This window comes from Nuphar pumila, chromosome 5 (genome assembly GCF_984573655.1).
Source record: "Nuphar pumila chromosome 5, dmNupPumi1.hap1.1, whole genome shotgun sequence".
NCBI lineage: Eukaryota > Viridiplantae > Streptophyta > Magnoliopsida > Nymphaeales > Nymphaeaceae > Nuphar > Nuphar pumila.
Window position 1 is genome coordinate 113,690,748 of NC_143253.1, and position 19,751 is coordinate 113,710,498.

At 37.0% G+C, this 19,751-nt stretch overlaps 1 protein-coding gene across 4 annotated transcripts in view; it reads left to right on the plus strand.

The window, feature by feature from the left end:
- The first annotated feature begins 1,547 nt into the window (after window positions 1-1,547).
- The window catches only part of LOC149838201 (uncharacterized), a 30,997-nt gene continuing 12,793 nt past the window's right edge, over window positions 1,548-19,751 (plus strand). For all 4 annotated transcript variants that reach the window (XM_090006446.1, XM_090006447.1, XM_090006448.1 and 1 more), the window contains exons 1-8: window positions 1,548-1,860; window positions 4,390-4,455; window positions 8,905-8,993; window positions 17,817-17,863; window positions 17,959-18,039; window positions 18,132-18,297; window positions 18,496-18,763; window positions 18,835-18,903. In XM_090006446.1, the coding sequence (XP_089862572.1) occupies window positions 1,685-1,860; window positions 4,390-4,455; window positions 8,905-8,993; window positions 17,817-17,863; window positions 17,959-18,039; window positions 18,132-18,297; window positions 18,496-18,763; window positions 18,835-18,903 (962 nt within the window). In that variant the 5' untranslated portion in view covers window positions 1,548-1,684. The remainder of the gene's footprint in view (window positions 1,861-4,389; window positions 4,456-8,904; window positions 8,994-17,816; window positions 17,864-17,958; window positions 18,040-18,131; window positions 18,298-18,495; window positions 18,764-18,834; window positions 18,904-19,751) is intronic.

A 19,751-nucleotide genomic window follows, 5' to 3' on the forward strand; every position in this document is an offset into this window, starting at 1 on the left:
TCGCTTGTGCGAAGGGTCAAAATATCTTTTAAAAATCATGAATGAAAAATTGAGTATGAACAGGATTTTGGCAATTTATGAGGCATTTTCCAAATCACACCATTTTAAGAGAACATGAGGGTCATTTTTTTGACACAACACACACACACACACATATATATATATATATATATATATATATATAATAGAGAGAGAGATGGTTAATATTTGCTACAATCAACTTAGCAAAACCATTTTTTTTCCTTTTTGTGTTTCTTTGGTAAATCTAACCGTATAGATGTGATTACATACTCTGCTCAGTATGAATCAAATTTTGGATGTCAAAATCTGATGTATATACAGGTTCTCCAGGTGATGCAAATTTGATGGTCATAAATGCACAACAAATTTCAACTAAAAAAACACTTTTTTCTTTATTGAGAAAACACAATCCAAGAGGGTAGATTCTTACTATAGCAACCATGTTTACCATGTTGAACACAACTACAAGGTCATATTGAGTTAAAATGACATGCATCTTGAGATCCCAACTAGATTGTAGGTATAATCCATTGTAATATATATTTAGTGCAAAAGAGAGACCTTCAAACAAACAAAAGGTCCAAAATATACAACCAATGGCCATAGGTGAGTTCTCTTTCTCTATCAATTATTGTTCATAATTTATAAGAGGTTATTGTAGCTAATTGCGACTCTGCTTTAATTCTAAAGAATGCGATAAAGCTAACAAAGTTCAACATTAAGATCATGAAATGATTAGTAAAGATGATGGCTTTAAAAAGCTGTCACAGGGACACACCCTGGTGATGCAAGCGGACACACTGGGACACGGACACTACCCCCATATGAACAATATTTTAATATTGTTTTATTATTTTTAAAGTTTTAATTTTTTATTTCAATAAAAATACAATTTTAGCAAAAAAATTAGTTTTTTGTTGATTAAAAAATTTTAGTGTCGGCGTGTCTTATTTTTCGAGAAATGTTCAAACTTGCTAGTTGAACATGCAATGCGCGTCTTCATGTCCACGTGTCTTTGTGACATCGTTAAAAAGGAATAATGCATGAGATATCTTTCTCAAACACGACCCGAACTATATCTGACCCGTTCAATGCGAAAGATCTCATGATACATAAAAGTTTTTTGTTTGTAGGAAAATCATATCAGCAAATATAAAATACACAAAACGCAAAAAAAAAAAAACAAGTAATATAAAAAATGAAAAAAATTAAGAAATGATTTTATCACGTGATTAACTATTGTGCCTAAAAAACAGAAATAGATAATATAAATTTTTAAAAATAAAAGGGGGGTTTATCAGGTTAATGTCCTGATATTTTCAAAACCGGCGCCATTTTGGTGCTGAAAATATCGCGACAAAAAAAATTCAAAACGCTAGAGGTAGATATTTATTGCCTACCCTAACTTAAGCGGTTAAGCCCAAAGTAACCGATTCGGTCCTGGTTAGGTCGAGGCTGATCCATATTTGTCTCGACCCGACCCGCTGTCAGACCTCTTTTATAAATACAAAACCCAAAACCCTCGCACCCTTTCGCTTTTCATTCGTCTAAATAGAGATTGAAGAAGAAGAAGAGTTCGAGGGGAAGCGAGATTTGGCGGGGCCGCGATTTCTAGGGTTTTCGTCCCATCCCCTTTCCCTCGAGAGCGTCGCCGTTTCCACAGATGGCGAAACCCAGCAGAGCTCGTCCCGCGACTCCTTCCAACTCTGCCTCCTCCTCCTTCTCCGGCTCCTCCTCCCGCTCCGGCTCGCGCTCTCGCTCCCGATCGAAGTCGTTCTCCTCCTCTCCCTCGCTGAGCGACAGCTCGAGGAGCCGCAGCCCCGTCCCTCCGAAGAGAAGGTGCTGTTTCCCCCTCTTTCATTTTCGGGTTATCTTCGAGGCGATTGCAGGTCTCTAAGGTTAGGGTTTTTGGTTTCGTTCCTTTTTTGTGCTGCTGAAGGGTGGAATTTTTTTCTCAAATGTGCGCAAAAAATAGATCGAAAAGTTTTTCCCCTAATGCATATACGCTTCTTCTATCGGCATTCTTCTTTGTGTTTGAGAAAGGAGTTCTAATTGCACGTTATTGCAGTCTTCTCGCTTGTCTTGTTTGGTAATGACGGTTAATTTGCTGTTATTTTAATAATTTGTTCGGTTTTCCATCAGAAATTGAATGTAGTTTTAGGGTTTACTGCGGCTAGGGTTTTCTTTGGGGGTTTACTATCATAATTTAAGTTACTTCAGTTTTTTGGGTCTGCTATGACCAATGTATTTTAGGGGTTACTATCAGAAGAAAAAAATGGTTCACAATTTAGGGATTACTACAATAAGCGGTCATCAATGGCCGATACGATAGCCTTTCGTTGTTGACTATCCGAAATTAAAAGGTGCCAATGTTGCCGACTAGGCACAGACTAAGGCGCAGACTAGTCTGCGACTAAGCTGCCTCCGCCTAGGCACTATGGCAGTTTAGCCATTTATTATTCTTATATATATTGTTATTTTTTGTATATATACAATTATATGTGTGTGTGTTTGCGGTTTGCACGATCCTGTGAAATCATGAAAACATGCTTAGTTATTATATGTGTGTGTGTGTGCTACTTTGTTTTTGGGATTTTTTCTGTGAAACATTGAAAGCATGCACAGTTAATTTTAATTGATTGTGTTTTTTATATATGTGTGCGTTTATTTATGATGGATTTTTATATAAAATCCTGAAAGCATGGTTAGTATTATGAATTATGTAATATGTTATTTATATATGTATGTGTTGTTGTGCTTTTGTGAAAGGTTGAAAGAATATTTTTTTATTATACTGAATATGTTATGAATAATTGAAATATATATATATATATATATATGTTTGTGCATGTGTACAATTATATATATGTATATTCTGATTATGTATATTAATATATTTTGTGAAAGCATGTGTAATTTTGTACTTGTGTAAAAAAATCTTATTAGTAAATGAATTAAACATATTTTTATGTATATTTTGTGTACTTTTTTTATATTTTAACTGGGGTACCGACTAGTCCTACTAGTCCCAACGCCTAGCGCTTTTGACTCCCCAAAAGATAACGCCTCTTGATCATGATACAATTGAATTGCATAATAAATGTTTTGAAAAGCTGAAACTATATCACCTATTGATAGGATTTCCTGGTTCAATGCTTACGTGGTTATTGAACCCATATTTTATCTTTTCACCCTTAGTTACATTGGGATATCCATTTAGTCTCCATAGTTTCTGGTTGACAAGCTTGTTTTTTTACATTTTGATTCTTTTCATGCCAAGTGGGTTACCGTCTTCTCTGACACGAGTAGGCGTATATGATCACCGTACAGTCATTAACTTCCTCTCAAGATCTTTTAATCCAGTGGATTTTTGTGTACATGTAAGGTTGAAATATTTAAACACTATATTGTTATGCAACACAGGACTCATTAAAATGACCCTGCCTGCAACAGTCGAATAACTAAGGCTGGAAACAGGTTGGGGTCCTGATCCATCTTGATTATATATTAATCAGATATGATGTCATAATGCAGACCCGGATAGAGAACAGACCAAACTTGGTTTAGAATATGTTAATCTGGCTCTGTTATGATCAGTCCAATATGGATTAGATTCTTGACATGACCCGGCATGTTCCACCCAGCTGCACACTGCATGTTGTAGTAAATGGTGTGTGATCTCACGTATTCCGTGTCACAGAAAGAGTAATGCACCATATGTATAACGTTAAACCAATTAAAAAGTGCATCACATAAAATATATTATATAGGATTCATGTGAATTTTCAGATTTTGATGTGGCCATGGATGCAAGGATCTGAGCTTGTGTGTTGTTCATATGGGATTTGGATTTTGAATTGACCCTGGTCTGTTGAGGTCCAACTTTTTGATGAATACCTTTTTCTAGGTTGTGAGCCTCCGTTGAGATCTCCTTCATTGGCTATTGTTGAACATCTCCCAAGCATTCTGCATGAAGAAAGGACTAGGATTTTAATCCAAATTTTTTCTTCAATGAATAGATTGTGCTATTTAGGGGAGGACAACAAGAATACTTGTAATTTCTGTCAATAATATACAAGCAAACTTTTGCTTGCCTTTCAAGTTTCAATGTGAACGTAAACAGTATTTTTTCTTGAATTGCTTAGCCTCAAAGCACACCACCTCCTATTACAGGGGCTAGATATCTGCTATCCGTTAATAACTGTAATCAGTAGTTCACGGCCTCCATCTAAATGAGCTTCTGGACAATGATCCACTGGTTGAGTTATTAGCTTTTGTTTGATTAAGCAGTAAAGCGGCCTACATGCGATTGGTGGCGATGTGTTTGTTTCTTACTAACAACAAATCATTTTTTTTCTCAACCTTCAGTCCTGCTGGAGCTGGTAGACGTGGACGCTCCCCACCTCCCCCACCCAAACCAGCATCCCCTGCAAGGTAAGGTTCTAGCTTGTCCTTTATATAACTAAAATTGTGCTCACTGTTTCCTCTGTTTAGTTTATCAATATTAGATTCAGTGTTGTGAAATGCGTTGAGGCATAGCGAAGCACTCCACCAAATTATGATTTGTAGTGATAAAGTATCTCAAATCTTATTGCCTATATTGTGAAATATAAATTGGCTTGCTTTTTGCGGGCTTCCTTAAAAAAAAAACAAAGACTTGCCTCCGAAAGCAGCAAAACAAGAGACAAACTATCAAAATCATTGACTGGAAATTATACGATACAAGGGTCGTTGATTTACAAGTCAATCTGTACGTGGACAAATTTGAAGGGCTCTGAGTGTAATTTCTTATCACCATCAAGGGAAATTGTAGTGCCACTGGGACACAAGGACTGAAAACCTTTGTGGCGATTAATGGAGACCTCTGGACTGGTTTCCTACACATGAAATGATTCTTGTGTGGGATTTGTCCTTTGAATTGGTCAGCTCGTGTAAGCCTCAAAAATACTTTTTTAAAAACTTAAAAAAACTTTAAAAAATATCTAAAAATAAAAAATGCTTTATTGATGAAGCAACATCTAATAAGAATTAGGAAATCTCAAAGAAATGCAGAACATTATGAGAATAACATGTAAATGTAACATTAATGCACACAACAAGTGCAATTTTAATGTGCAAATACGACAAATTGTAACTTTTACTAGGGCACGTAAAGAGTAAATTCTACGACAAATTTCTCAGTCCTACACACAAAATTCATCTAAAGTTCTAAACAAACATCAAGCTAGTTTTTAATGCATGCTTGCTTGAAAAATTAACTTTATTAAACTACTAAAATCACACATAAGAATCCATATCTACATTTAATCTCACAAACAAAAGAGTTTAAACTTGTTTTTCATTTATCAAAAAATTATTTTTAATTTCCATGATCTAACAGTCAATTACATGTACATACACAGCCACATGCATATTTGCAAATAATCACACAAACTGAAAGTAACAATTTGACATATAGGATTTTTATATAAACAAACTGAAGATGAAGAAACAAATTTAAAAACAAACTAAACCCACCCAATTAATTGGAAAAAACTGAAGCTTAAACAAACTTAACAATTAATTTGACATATACAATTTTATATACACAGTCAATTAAATGCAAAAAAAAACAGCCATTAAGAAGAAAAAGAAGAAAAAGAAGAAGAAGAAGAAAAGGAAGGAAGGAAGAAGAAGAATGTAAGAAGAAAAAGAAGAATGAGAGAGAGATACCTAATCCATCGGGCCTCACTCCATTTTAAGCCTTTTAAATTTGGGTCAAAGGGGGGCTTTGACCCCCATTTGACCCAAGTAAGATGAGGCGTACACCTCATATATTTTGCGCTATACCAGCACTGCCTCAAGGCAGGGAGGCCCTCCTTGAGGCAAGACATGCTTTTCACAACACTGATTAGATTGCTTTGTATGCCATCGTTGCCTCAAGGCAGGAAGGCCCTCCTTGAGGCGAGATGCACTTTTCACAACACTGATTAGATTGCTTTGTATGCCATCAATTTGAATTTTGGCTTGTTTCACCATACACACAAAATTGAATTCTTCAAAGGGACCAGTCATAAAGTTGTTGATGCTACCTGGATTGGCACGTTTTGTGATGCCAAAATATATACTACTAGTTTCTTCCTTCATCTGTGGAGTCTTCGGAAAACATCTGCCCTATAAAACCTGCTGCGGCTTATTCTTTGTTGCTTCACCATAAGAATATTTAGGTATGTTGCTGTTTGATTATGATTCTAGGTGTGCTCCTTTGTCAGTTTTGTCAAGTCTTCAATATCTGTGAGCCAATGGCACTTAAAGAAAGGAAAAGAGAGATCTGAATATCTATTGACTTCCTCTGTTATTGCTCAGATACACATGTATATCATTTTTGCAGAAGACACGTCATGCGTACGGAAAATTATATGACATTATTGGAAACTCAATGTTATGCATTAAAAAATTAGAAAGAAAGAAGTTTGAGTACAATTTGTAATCTAGGGGGTGATGTTCTTGTTGTGTCATTTTTATGTATTGTCTTACTTTGTTTTGTACATTATTGTGGATCATGAACATAATATAGTTAATCAATGTATTGGGTGCTAGCATAAAGTAAGATATGTATTACCTTAATCTTACTCTCTCCAAGTTTGCAAAATCTACTCATTTGGGAATATCCTGCAGCTGCTGTTCACATTTTGATGCTTTTTTGAGCTTAAGGAGGTTCACATTTTGAATTTATGGTACCAATAATCAGCAAAATTCTAACATGGATTGTAGAATACATAGTCATCATTTGGACTTTTTGTTTTGTATTTAAGCAGTGGTAAGAATAACAAATAGATCAAAAAAGCAAATATTCTCTTCAAAAGAATGCATCCTTCTTTAATAGGCACTCAACACTTATGAAATAATTCAAATCAGTACTTCCTAACATCCAAGTTTATAAGCACCTTTCTTTCTTTTTGTATGCTTAAAGAATAGAAATTTACATAGAAGAAATCTTCTATTATGAAAAATTATCTTCTTTTGCCTACTTGGTGAGGGTTAAGAGTTAACTTTATGAAGGTCTGAGAATTAGGGCGTGCAGCATCTTGTGTCCCTAAACCTCGTTCTCGTGGTTAAAGAGTCTACATTAAAACAAATTGAATTGTGAATTGTGAATTAATGGATTGGCCTTGGGAAGGGAATGCCAACACAAGGCCTCATATTAGCTCTCTCTCTCTCTCTCTGACTTGTGGCCTCCTTCTTGGTGGCCTTTGGTTCTCCGTTCCGTCCCTTTCACCCATCTTGATCTCTCTAATTGGTCACCTTTTCTTTTTACCTTTCTCATTTGGTGACCATCAACTAAGTCACTGGTGAATCCCTCCTTTTCTGGTGATATTTGCATCCCCCTTTTATCTCTTATTCAGCCTAGTGCATACCTGACCTGATATAACAATATAGCATTTCTACACTGGTAGGTTAGGGTATGAATTATGACAAACCAATGGGGTAAACTATGAAACCACCACAATGTTTTGCATGCTAAATTAACTTGATAATTATTCTGTTACCATTTTCTGAATAATGTTTATAGTGGATGCACTTATAGCTAGATTCTAGTCCTATGATGTATAATCTTAAATTCTTACAAAAGTAATAAACTATATATTCTTCAGTGTGTAAACATTGTAGAGGTGGAATGTGCAATTGTGCATTTGACATGAGAAAGCTACTGTAGTGTAGGCAAAATTGCAGTTCACAATGGTTAGGTATGTCAGCAGTATAAGTCAGGTTTGGTACCCTCCAGATCTGATGACTTAGGTCATATTTGGTAATATATAATAGATACCCGTTGGAATTGGATTCTGGTCCATTTTTTACCATAATCTGCTTGGATTCTTGTGGTGCCTTGAAAGTGAACTGTCTTTGACTTTGAACCTGGCTCATGGGTATACACTTCACACGAGAAAACTTTGGTTGACAAAACTGCAGCCAAATAAATAGGGACATTAACAGCATGGGGTTTTTGTCGAGTATCCAACAGAATTGAATGCTTTTACTCTGGTTTGATGAGGCCCTCCATATCTGGTTGCTTAATCAGGTTGTGTTTAGTATTGTACAATAGCCACTCATCAGTTCTGTATTCAGATTCAGTTTTTTGCCTCAATCTGATTGGATTTTTCTTGCACCTTGAAAGTAACTTTTCTTGACTTTGAACCTGGCTGCTGGCATTGTGTCAAGAACAACTATCACCAGATTTCTCAGTACCTGTGCATCACCACTTTAAAACTTGTGATTCAGTGTTCTCATTAAATAGTAAGGTATTAGTGAATCAGGCTTGGAATTGATTTTGGACTCTATCTGGATATAGGTTCAATTAGTTGTATCATATTTTGTCTCCAAACCTGAATCTGACTCCGGATAAGACAGATCTGATGAGGTTGGATTTGGTAATGCAAATCTGAACCATATGTGGCCCAGTTACCCGTCTTCTGGTGAATTATTTGGTAATGCTTGACGTAACAGGATAATGGGAGATGTCACTAGAGGGTGTGTTTATAGTGAAGCACAGACTAAGAAATCTGTAAGATTTCACGAGAGTCATGAGCAGAAGACACAAAAATGATTTCCTATGGTTTCTTTGTGAGTCGTTGATGTTGTTCCTAGTTTATAACTAGTTTCTCACCTTTTTCAGCCATCTAATCTTCATTCTCTTATTGCATGATTGGTAGACTTATGTGACATGTCATAGAAGGATGTTTTTGTAGTTAGTGGTGATTGCCTTGATTCATTATACTTACAAGAATGAAAAAAATTGATACTTGTACAACTTCCGTTGGATTAATAAGCTACTTACTTTTTAATTTCTCTCTACTGGTGTGAACCATCTTATGATCTGCAAGACTGCCACTGTTCCTATTACAGGAAGGCATCTCCAGTTCTTGAGTCGGTGGTTCTACATATTGACCAACTCACAAGAAATGTGAATGAAGCTCATCTGAAAGAAATATTTAGTAAGTTTCAAATGAAATTATGTATATTTTAGTGTTTTGGGTACTATGGAGCTTTAAGGGAAGGATTCTTGGATTTCTCATATTTATTTATTTCTGTTATAGTTTCATGTAGTTGCATTACTTTCTGTTATTATAACTTTATGCTGTGTTATCTGTTCATAGGCCTACCTATCTTTCAATCTGGTGTCAATATTCTTTTGAGGATGTTCATCCTAAGTGAAGCGTCAAGTTTGAATTAATCTGTTTTACAAAGATTTTGGAAAAACTAAATCTTATTAACCAAACTAGCAGCACAAAAGTTTTAATTTTGTTTAAGATTGCTTGTTCATGATTTGCTTCTTGCGTTCCTCACATGCTTATGGAAAGGTGATTCTTATGCCATCTTTGGACATACAAATCTGTTGACAAGGGCTGTTGTTATTTGCACATTTGGTTGGCTGAAGGTTTGGCTTCAATGGTGATTCTTAATTTTTGTATTTCCCATATCAGTCGATTCCTGCATTATTGCATTATGAGTGCTGCAGTATTAAAAGCCTTTGGCTTAAGGTTCTGAAGGTTTTGTGTAATTTGTACATTATTCTTTTAGTGAATTTGTGTATTATTTACAAGTACTCATTTAAGATTTATCTCATCAATTGAGCTATTTCCCAGTTTGCATTGTAAATGTTGGTGCTATCAAGTAGTGGCTTCTGGAGCAGGTTGTGCACTTGCTTCTCATTTATTTTCATATATCTTCACTAAAAGTCTAAAATCTTTTTTCATCTTTTGTTGCGATTTTTGGTTTATTGTCTTAGTTATTTCCATTGACTTCACGGCCTTTTTTGTCTATAAAAAATATTTTTTGTTGCAAATATTCATTTAACTTTTTCTTTTCATCTACGTGACGTGGGTACTTTTACCAGACCCGTATACGATTGTCATATCAGTACTGGTATTGGGTACTTTTGGGCATGGGCCAACAAAGTTTCAAACTTAACTAGACCCATTTGATCCAATCAGTGTGTAGTCTACTCTCGAGATTAAAAGTGCATGAGTCACCTGTGGCGTAACTTGCAAAGACAGTTAGAGTACATAACCAGCAAGGCACTACATGAATCTCAGGTTGAATTGAATCTTAATAGTCCATCTGCCCTTCTTTTGCAATTATAAGTTTGATTATGGTGATCTTGGCCATTCTTTCTGCTGATTTCATTTTTTGGTTCTTCTTAGGGTCCTAGACCTGGTGTTTATTTTCTACCAAGCCCTTGCATTTAAGATTTTCCACTTATGAACATGCTAATAGTTTGAGCTATCTAAAGTAGCCTTCTACCTTCTCTCAGATGAAACAAATCTTGGTATGACAGCAATTTGAGTTTTATAGTTGTCGCTTTCCTGAAAAAAAATGTTGTCACTTGCTGCTTTGTTTGATTTCGAATGAACTGCTTGAGCTTTGGATATGAGCTTTGGATAATGCACATAATTATTCATTTGCAGCGCCAAGACTATCTGAAAGATTACTGTAGATTGCCTATGTCAACTGTTGTGATGGATTATTGGACCTAAAAAGATATACATTTCTATCCTTTTCATCATTCCCTGTTTTAATGTCGGTAACCCAAGGTCTCCACGAGAACTTGAAGGCCTAACAGATATATTACTCCATTAGTTGCTTGGATGATTTTTTAACTAGGCATTATTTGCATTAGCTTGCTTTCTATGTTATTTCCCTGATGCTTGGTGGTGTTGGATTGATCATGATTGTATAGGTGGCCACCTATGTCACGTGTACGGGTACATAGGGTACAACACAGTGATTTCAAAAAATGTGGGTACGGGGATACAACTATATATATATTGTTTGGATTTTGGATTGGGATGAATCCAATCCATCGTGTATATATACATATATGAGAGGATGCTATTTTATGGAGATTGGAGAGTTGGACGATTTTTTTTTTTAAAGTAGATGGGGCAGTTTAATATTTTGGTTTATAAAATAAAATGCAAAAAGGGAGGGTTTGGGCCTTGTGCCGTCTATCTCTCTCTCACACCTTCAACAGAAGAAGAAGAAGAAGAAGAAGAAGAAGAAGAAGAAGAAGAAGAAGAAGAGGAAGAAGAAAACGAAGGCCCACGTACACCTCCCCCCTTCTCTCTCTCGATGTCCACCGCTTTCTTCCTCTCCTGTTTCTTCTTCTTCTCTCATTTTTTTTTATCAAAGAAAAACGAGTTTCAAAAACTGGGTTTTGGGTTGGGTCATAGTTGGACCTGACCCAAATGACGCACCCGGTACCCGTAACCGTACCCAGGCGTGTTGACACTATTAAGTGTCGTGAAATGGGCTCGACCAGTTTGGGTCTGATCCAGACCCAAACTGGGATTGCGTGATTGACGTGCTTATTAGGGCACGCTTGTAATATTACCCTTATTGTAGGACAATCATGTCCATAAACAAATTCATTTGTAACCTAATACATAAATATAAGAAATCAGGTCACGTAAGCATTGGGTAAGACATGAGCCTGTGCAGCCCCAAAACGACTCAGTGTATTCTTCTTCTTCTACCTTTTCTTCTTGTTGCAGATCAGGTTAGATCAAAACTCAAGCTCTAACATGGTATCGGAGCAAGGTTGGTTCTAGGGCTCGGTATTGCTTCCAAAAAGGTATGACCATTGAGAATATCTGTTTTCGGCCAGGAAAATATTCTTCTTTCTCTGTTTCTTAATCTTTCTTCTCTCCCACAATCTGTGCTATCGTATTTTCTCCCAAAAATACGATTCCTTCTTCACGTCTTCTTTTTTTTCTTGAAAGTATTTTCGTGTTTCCATAAAAACACGTCCCTTCTTCTTAAAAGCCTGTTATCTATTGCATTCTCATCTTGTTGAAACCCTTTTCTTGAAACTCATGAATTCTGGTTTTAAATTTTCATCGTCACCCACCAAAACCCTTTCTTGAAACCCTTCTTGAATCGCTACTATATTCCAAGCAAAACTCGTGGTTTTTTTATCCTAGAATCTGTTTTCTTATTCTCTCATATGAAAACTGATCCTTGATTAATCTTAAAACACGATTCATCATGATCTTGGTACAACAAATTTTTTTTAGCCTATTAATGCTATCCGAACACGGCATGTTCTGGTGGCTTGATTCATGAATATTGAATAGATATTTTGACTATTCTCGTGATCTTATATCTGTTAAAAAAACAACAGATCCGAATTCTGTTATAGCCAGTTCACTTCTGGACTGAATTTAAGCAGTCACATTATTTCAAAGATTTTTTAGTCATTCGATTGCTCCTTTCTTAGAATATTTTCCACTTTATATTCACGTATCTCATAATCATGGATTCTTCTTCAACTCAGACCAGTTTGTCATCAAACTTCCTTAACCAACTTGTTTCTAAGAAATTGAATAATTCCAATTTCCTGACTTGGAAGAGACAAATAGTTCCTTTTATCTGGAGCCAGGATGTCTTTGGTCATCTGGATGGATCAATTCCAGCCCCACCAGAGTTCATTGCAAAGGAGGAAACAAGCTTGTTCGAAACTCGGATTATGCCTCTTGGATGAGAAAAGACCAGGCATTAATTGCTTACATCACATCTACCTTGTCTCTGGAAGTTCTAGTTGCTATTCCCGACGACTGCACAACGATGGAATTGTGGAGCCGGTTGACACAAACATACTCTCAGATATCTGAAGCCAGAGTTTTGTTCCTCAAGCATGAATTTCAGCTTCTCAAGCAAGGCAACCTATCTATCATGAATTATTTGAATAAGGTGAAGACTGTTACAGATCAACTTGTCATTATTGGATGTAAAGTGCCAGACAAGGATAAAGTGCAATAGACATTGAATGGTTTGGGACCAGATTACCATGTATTGGTAACATCATTGTTGTGCTTGCCCATGCTTCCCTCATTTGAGGACCTCCAGGCAAAACTTCTACAATGCGAAATGTCGTTGAAAGGCATTACTAACGATTCTGGTGCTCAATCTGATTCCCAAGATGTTTTAGCTAGTGGAGGAAATAGCTTCAGAGGAGGAAGAGGTCGTGGTAGATTTGCAGGTCCAGGTTTGCTTCCCACACCCAATATGCCGTTCAACTCCAATGTGAAGAACCAAAATCAAAGAGCGGTCCCGACATGTTACTTGTGCAATAAAAAGGGGCATATTAAGTCAAATTGTTGGTTTAATCCTCAAAATAAAGAAAGGTTGCAAAACACTGAGAGCAAGAAGGAAGATAATGTTACCAAAACTGATGGGGGAGGTGAAACAACTTTTGTTGGCTTCATTGTCTGGGCTGCACTTGAAGCAAAATGATCAAGGATTATGGTATGTTGATTTAGGAGCAGCGACCCATGTTACGAGAGATGTTGGTAAGCTCTCGAGTTCGGTTCCTTACTTTGGTAAAAATAGTATTGTTACTTGAGATGGATCTCACCATCATATTTCTCACATTGGTGATGCAATCATTCCTTTGTCAAAATCATTGTCTAAACTTGTTGATGATACACATTCTTATGTTAAATTCACACCCTCTTCTGTGTATGTCAAGGATCTTCAAACGAGGGAGACGTTCGTTGAAGGAGAACGAAAAGGAAATATGTACATCTTCAAGGAAGATCCATTTGCGCATACTAGTTTCGTCTTGAAGCCCTTATTGAAGTCTAAGTTTTTTCAGTCTAAGTTATCTATGTCAGATCCTGAGTCTGTTTTTAGCTTTTCTAAATGTAATAAGCCAAGTCTTTGACATGATCGTCTTGGTCACTGCAGTTATTCTTTTCTTGAGAAACTTGTATCAAATAAATTAATTCCTAAATCAAATTTAACTCTGGAGAAAAATAATAAAAAGTGTTTCAGTTGTCAAATGCGTAAGAGTCATGTTATTCCTTTTGATTCTATAAATAAAAGAGCTTCAAAACCTTTTGAAATTGTTCATTCAAATGTTCAGGGTCCTGCACCTTTCTGTTCTTCTTCTGGCAGCAGATATCATCTCATCTTTATTGACAGTTATTCTCGTTATACTTGGATATTCTTTATGAAGCATAAATTTGAAACTTTTCATATATTTTGCAACTTTCATGCCTTTATTCGAAACCATTTCTCTACCAATATTCTGCATTTTCGTTGTGATGGAGGTGGTGAGTATACATCGAAGGATTTTATTAATTTTTTCCAAAGTAATGGAATAAAGCGTAGAGTGTCTTGTCCACATACGCCACAACAAAATGGAATTACTGAGAAAAAGCATAGGCATATTGTTGAAACGGCCATGAGTATGATGCATGATAGTAATCTTCCCATTAGTCTGTAGACAAAAGCATTCCATTCGACAATCTATATTATAAATCATCTGCCTATGACAGTTTTTCAAAATAGTTCACCATATTTTTCTCTTTTCGGCATTCAGCCTAATTATGATGCTCTGCATGTGTTTGGATGCACTTGCAATGTTCATATTGATGATTCTCTCAGGAATAAATTCCAACCAAAGGCTTCCAAGTGTAGATTCGTGGGATATGCCGATGATTACAAAGGTTATCGGTGTTATGACCCTATGACTAAACGTGTTACAATTTTCAGGAATGTTGTGTTTGATGAGAATAATTTTGGAGATGTATCGTTTAATACCTGTCAAAGAATTCTCAGAGAAGAGGTTTATCATCCATGGATGAGGGCAAAATTATTTGCAAGTGTTTATGGTGATTGCTCACCTCAATGTACTCTGGAAACACAATCGGCTGACCAAGATGACATTGACTCAGGCCAAACATGCTTACCTCAATCTGGAGATCAGGCCAATAGAGATTCATATGCTGAAGAAGGGGCAGATCCAGAACCTCATCCTATTGATAAATTTAAAGGGTATGTGTATGTGCGAAAAGAAAAAATGTGCTCCTCTTGTTCCTCACATTGAACCAGACACTTATGTGCTCGATGGAAACCTGAGGAGTTCAAATAGAATCAGACACCCTATTGACAGGTGGGTCAGCTACAACAAATTATCTATGGATCTTCAACTCTTTTTATCTCAGGTTGATAAGCACGATGAACCCGTGGGGTTTCATCAAGCTCTGAAATCAAACAAATGGATTGAGGCCATGAATGAAGAAGTTGAAGCGCTTCATGAATGCCAGACGTGGGAAATTGTTTCTAGATCTCCTAACAAAAATGTTGTTGATTCCAAGTGAGATTATAAAATTAAGTACAAACTCGATGGCACCATAGAACGATACAAAGCGAGGCTTGTTGCAAAGGGTTTTACACATGAGTATGGCCAGGATTATGATGAGACTTTTAGTCCCCTGGTCAAAATGGGGACAATAAGAATTATACTGTCTTTAGCTGTCAAGCATGAATGGACATTAAGTTAGTTAAATGTCAAAAATGCATTCCTTCATGGAGACTTGAAGGAAGAAGTTTACATGGAACATTCTCCAGGATATGATGAGGGAGACCCAAGCACACATGTATGCAGACTAAAAAGAGCCATATATGGTTTGAAGCAGGCCTCACGCTCGTGGTTTGAAAGTTTCTCCTTAGAAATACAGAAACATGGATTCTGTCTATCTCTCTTGGACCACTCATTGTTTATATTCAAGGGTAAAGGTTTCACCACCCTGTTGTTGATATATGTTGATATTATTGTTACAGGGAACTCGATGAACCACATTGAAGAAACAAAGAGATTTGCGTTATTTTCTTGGAGTCGAGGTAGACAGGAAGGATGGTCTCCTGACATTGACACAACATAAATACACACTAGATTTGTTAAAGAAATTTGGTATGCAAGATTGCAAGCCTTTGTCTACACCGAGTGTCTTACATCAAAAGCTTAGCTCACAGAATGTAGATTTGTACCCAGATCCTACAAGATATCTAAGTGTAGTCGGCATGCTTCAATATCTTACTTTTACTCGCCCTGACATTGTTTATTCTGTCAATCAAGTGTCACAGTTTATGCATGAGCCGCGAACATGACACATGGATGCAGTCAAGAGAGTATTGAGGTATTTAAAAGGTACCATTGAAGATGGGTTGATATATAAGAAAAGTTGAAAAGGATGAGGCATGCATGATGTCACGGTCTACAGTGATGCGGACTGGGCAGGAGATCCTGATGAAAGGAGGTCGGTTTTCGGGTATTGCATGTTTCTTGGGGAAAACTTAGTATCCTGAAGCAGTAAAAAACAAAAGGTAGTAGCTAGATCAAGTACTGATGCTGAATACCGATCAATGGCTGTTGCAACTGCTGAAGCCACTTTGACAAGGCATTTGCTGAATGAATTGGAGGAACGGATCTCGAAATCTATCTTATTGTGTGATAATCAAAGTGCCATTAAAATATCCTTTAATCGTATTTTCCACAGTAAGACAAAACATATTGAGATAGATCATCACTTCATTCGACACAAGGTTGAAGACAAAGAGATTGAGCCTCATTTCATCCATACGGAAGACCAGGTGGCAGATTTATTTACAAAGGGTTTGACGAAAAGCAGATTCTTGTTCTTGAAGAACAAGTTGTCCATGGTACAAGATCATGCACAACTTGAGGGAGGGTATTAAGTGTCGTGAAATGGGCTGGACCAGTTTGGCTCTGATCCAAACCCAAACTGGGATTGCGTGATTGACATGCTTACTAGGGCACACTTGTGATATTACCCTTGTTGTAGGACAGTCATGTCCATAAACAAATTCCTTTGTAACCTAATACATAAATATAAGAAATCAGGACAGGTAAGCATTGGGTAAGACGTGAGCCTGTGCAGCTCCAAAACGACTCAGCGTATTCTTCTTCTTCTACCTTTTCTTCTCACCTTTTCTTGTTGCAGATCAGGTTAAATCAAAACTCAAGCTCTAACAGACACGGGTACGGTGGGTCATGTGCCGTGTCTATGTTATACATAGGTGGCCACTTATTTTTGCTTTGCTGGAAAAACCTGTACACAGGATTTTCAAATTTTCAGTGATTCAAAAGCTGATTCCTACTAAATGGAGCATGTAGATCGCATCTATGAGGTTAGGTTTAACAAAAAAAGAAAAAAAAGGTTTTGCTAAGTTGATTGTGGCAAATATTAACCCCCATAATCCATTTTATATATATATATATATATATATATATATATATATATATATATATATATATATATATATATATATATATGCGCATTGCATATGGTAACCTTACTGAAGGTATGGATTCTAAATTGTGAGGTAGATTGCCAGCCTGATTTTACCTGAACATGAACCTCAATCTTCCTCATTACCATGGTCAATTGGAGTTGTCCACAAGCCAACTCAATCTGATTCACTAACATCTTTATATATGGTATTGATTTAGGTCTCCTGTTATGGCATCATATGATGGCTTAGCTGGAGGCTATGATTTGAGTTGGGTAAGCTTGGTTGGATGAATATTGTGAGTCTGATTGATTTAGAACTAGATTTGAATGGCATGCAGTGTGCTATATGATTTGTTGGTTGTTGTAGTGTTGGGAGATTGGCTTGGTTTCTTTCATGTGTTTCAACTTTCAACTAATATGATTGTGATGTCATGAACAAGCTGGCTTAACTACTTGCGTAAATTTATTGATGTCACAGTTGTCTCATTCTCTGCTTACTGTTATGCTGTAAGGGTTTTGGATTTCTTCTAACTCTTCATGGCTTAATCTTTAGCTTCTCTCAATATCCAGTTTTTCCATGGTCAACACTAGTGTTTGTTTTTGACATACAAGTTCTCCATTCTTTTCATTTTCAGTACTCTGTTCCTTGCAATGTGAGTTTTATGTGACATTGGCCTGTTTGTGGTTTATGATTAACTTGCTAATTTAATCGTGCAGGTAATTTTGGAGAAGTTGTTAATGCGGAATTGGCAATGGACCGAAGTGTAAGTCTATGAATTATTGTTCAACATGCCATTCTTTGACCAAGATTTTGAATGACATTGAATAGGAGTAAATTTTTATCTTTCTCTTGTTTCAGGTTCAGTTACCACGAGGATATGGTTATGTGGAATTCAAAGCAAGAACTGATGCTGAGAAAGCCCTTCTTTACATGGATGGGGTATGTGTCAATTCTTAATTTCTTCATAACTTTGATGGAATAATGGTAAAGTCTGCCTGATTTTCTTGTGATGTTTTTATGCTCCCAAATAGGGTCAAATTGATGGTAATGTTGTCCATGTGCGCTTTACACTACCCCAACGTCAAAAAGCTTCTTCTCCACCAAAAGTTGCACCGTCAGCTCCTAAGAGAGAACCTCCATCGAAGGATAGCATCACCACTGATGCGGTCAAAGATGCACCACCACGTCAGAGGGAACGTAAGTTTCTGGTCGCACCATCACAGTTTTGTTTTACATCTTCTATAGTTGGTCTTTTATACAGTCCCTTTATTTATTCTTTATACTGAACTAGTGTGGTTCCCATAATCTTTTCCATTACTATCACTTCATATTGTCATCAACAAATTGAAGAGCATGGTTTCATCATCATCCTTTTACTGCTTTTGGTTTCATTAGCATCTCCTCGGAGAAAACCACTTTCTCCACCACGAAAAAAATCTCCGGTTCGAAGAGGTGATTCTCCACCAAGAAGACGCCCAGATTCTCCACCAAGAAGGCGCCCAGATTCTCCACCCAGACGGCGGGCTGACTCTCCTCCACGACGCCGAGTGGAGTCCCCACCTTATCGACGTGGTGAATCACCGCCCAGAAGGCGACCTGCTTCACCATCAAGAAGACGTTCTCCATCCCCTGCTCATAGGAGACAGAGATCACCACCAGCACGGTTAGCTTTGTGTCTACTTGCCTTCTCTGGTTTACATTACATCCTGACTGAGATAATCTCTTACTCAACAGGGTTTCCCCAAGAAGGGCACGTGGCAGCCCAGTGGCCCGCAAGCGCTCCCCATTACCACCAAGACGCCGGTAAGACATCTGCACTAAAAGACATAAGTTATTAAAAAATGGAAAATTTGGAGATAATATGTTAGAAGTTGTGGTGGTTTGGATTGACCATGCTACCTTTTGTGAATTAAATGTTTAAAAAATGTTGCTTTATCTTATTTCATGAAGTTTATTTGTCTTCTAGTGAGTGGACATAAACTGCATGAATCCATGTCTTCTATCTTGTGTGTGTGTTTACCAAATGATGCAATTGCTTATTGCTTCATGTAATTGTAGAGCTCTCTTTGTGGGGGTGCATGTGCATGTCTGTATGTGTTCACATGTGTGATCGTGTACATGTGTGTTGTGGGAGAGGAAAAGATTAGCTCAACCTTAGATTGCAGTCTTATTGGAGTCCTAGTGCCAACTGTGTGACAGCAAAGTGTGTGTGTGGACTGGACTTAATTAGCTTTGCTGCAGCATCAGTGTGTGTGTATTGGGTAAATGGATAATCGAATCAGCCTTTAGATTTCATCTTAGTGGAGTCCTAGTGCCAACTGTGGACAGTAAAGTGTGTGTGTGGACTGGACTTAATTAGCTTAGCTGCAGCATCAGTGTGTGTGTATTGGGTAAATGGAGAATCAAATCAACCTTTAGATTGCATCTTAGTGGAGTCCTAGTGCCAGCTGTGACATGAAAATATGTGTAAGATTTGCCAAGGATATGTAGTTCTGATGTAAAGAAAATTTTCAGAATTTCTTTTGTGTTGGTACCTCTCAGTCACCGAGTTATATGATTTCTTAATAGTTGAATATGATTTTGAATAGCTTGAATCTTAAATATTTTGTTGAGATTGAGAGGTATTGCAGTGCAACTCCTATCCTAGATTT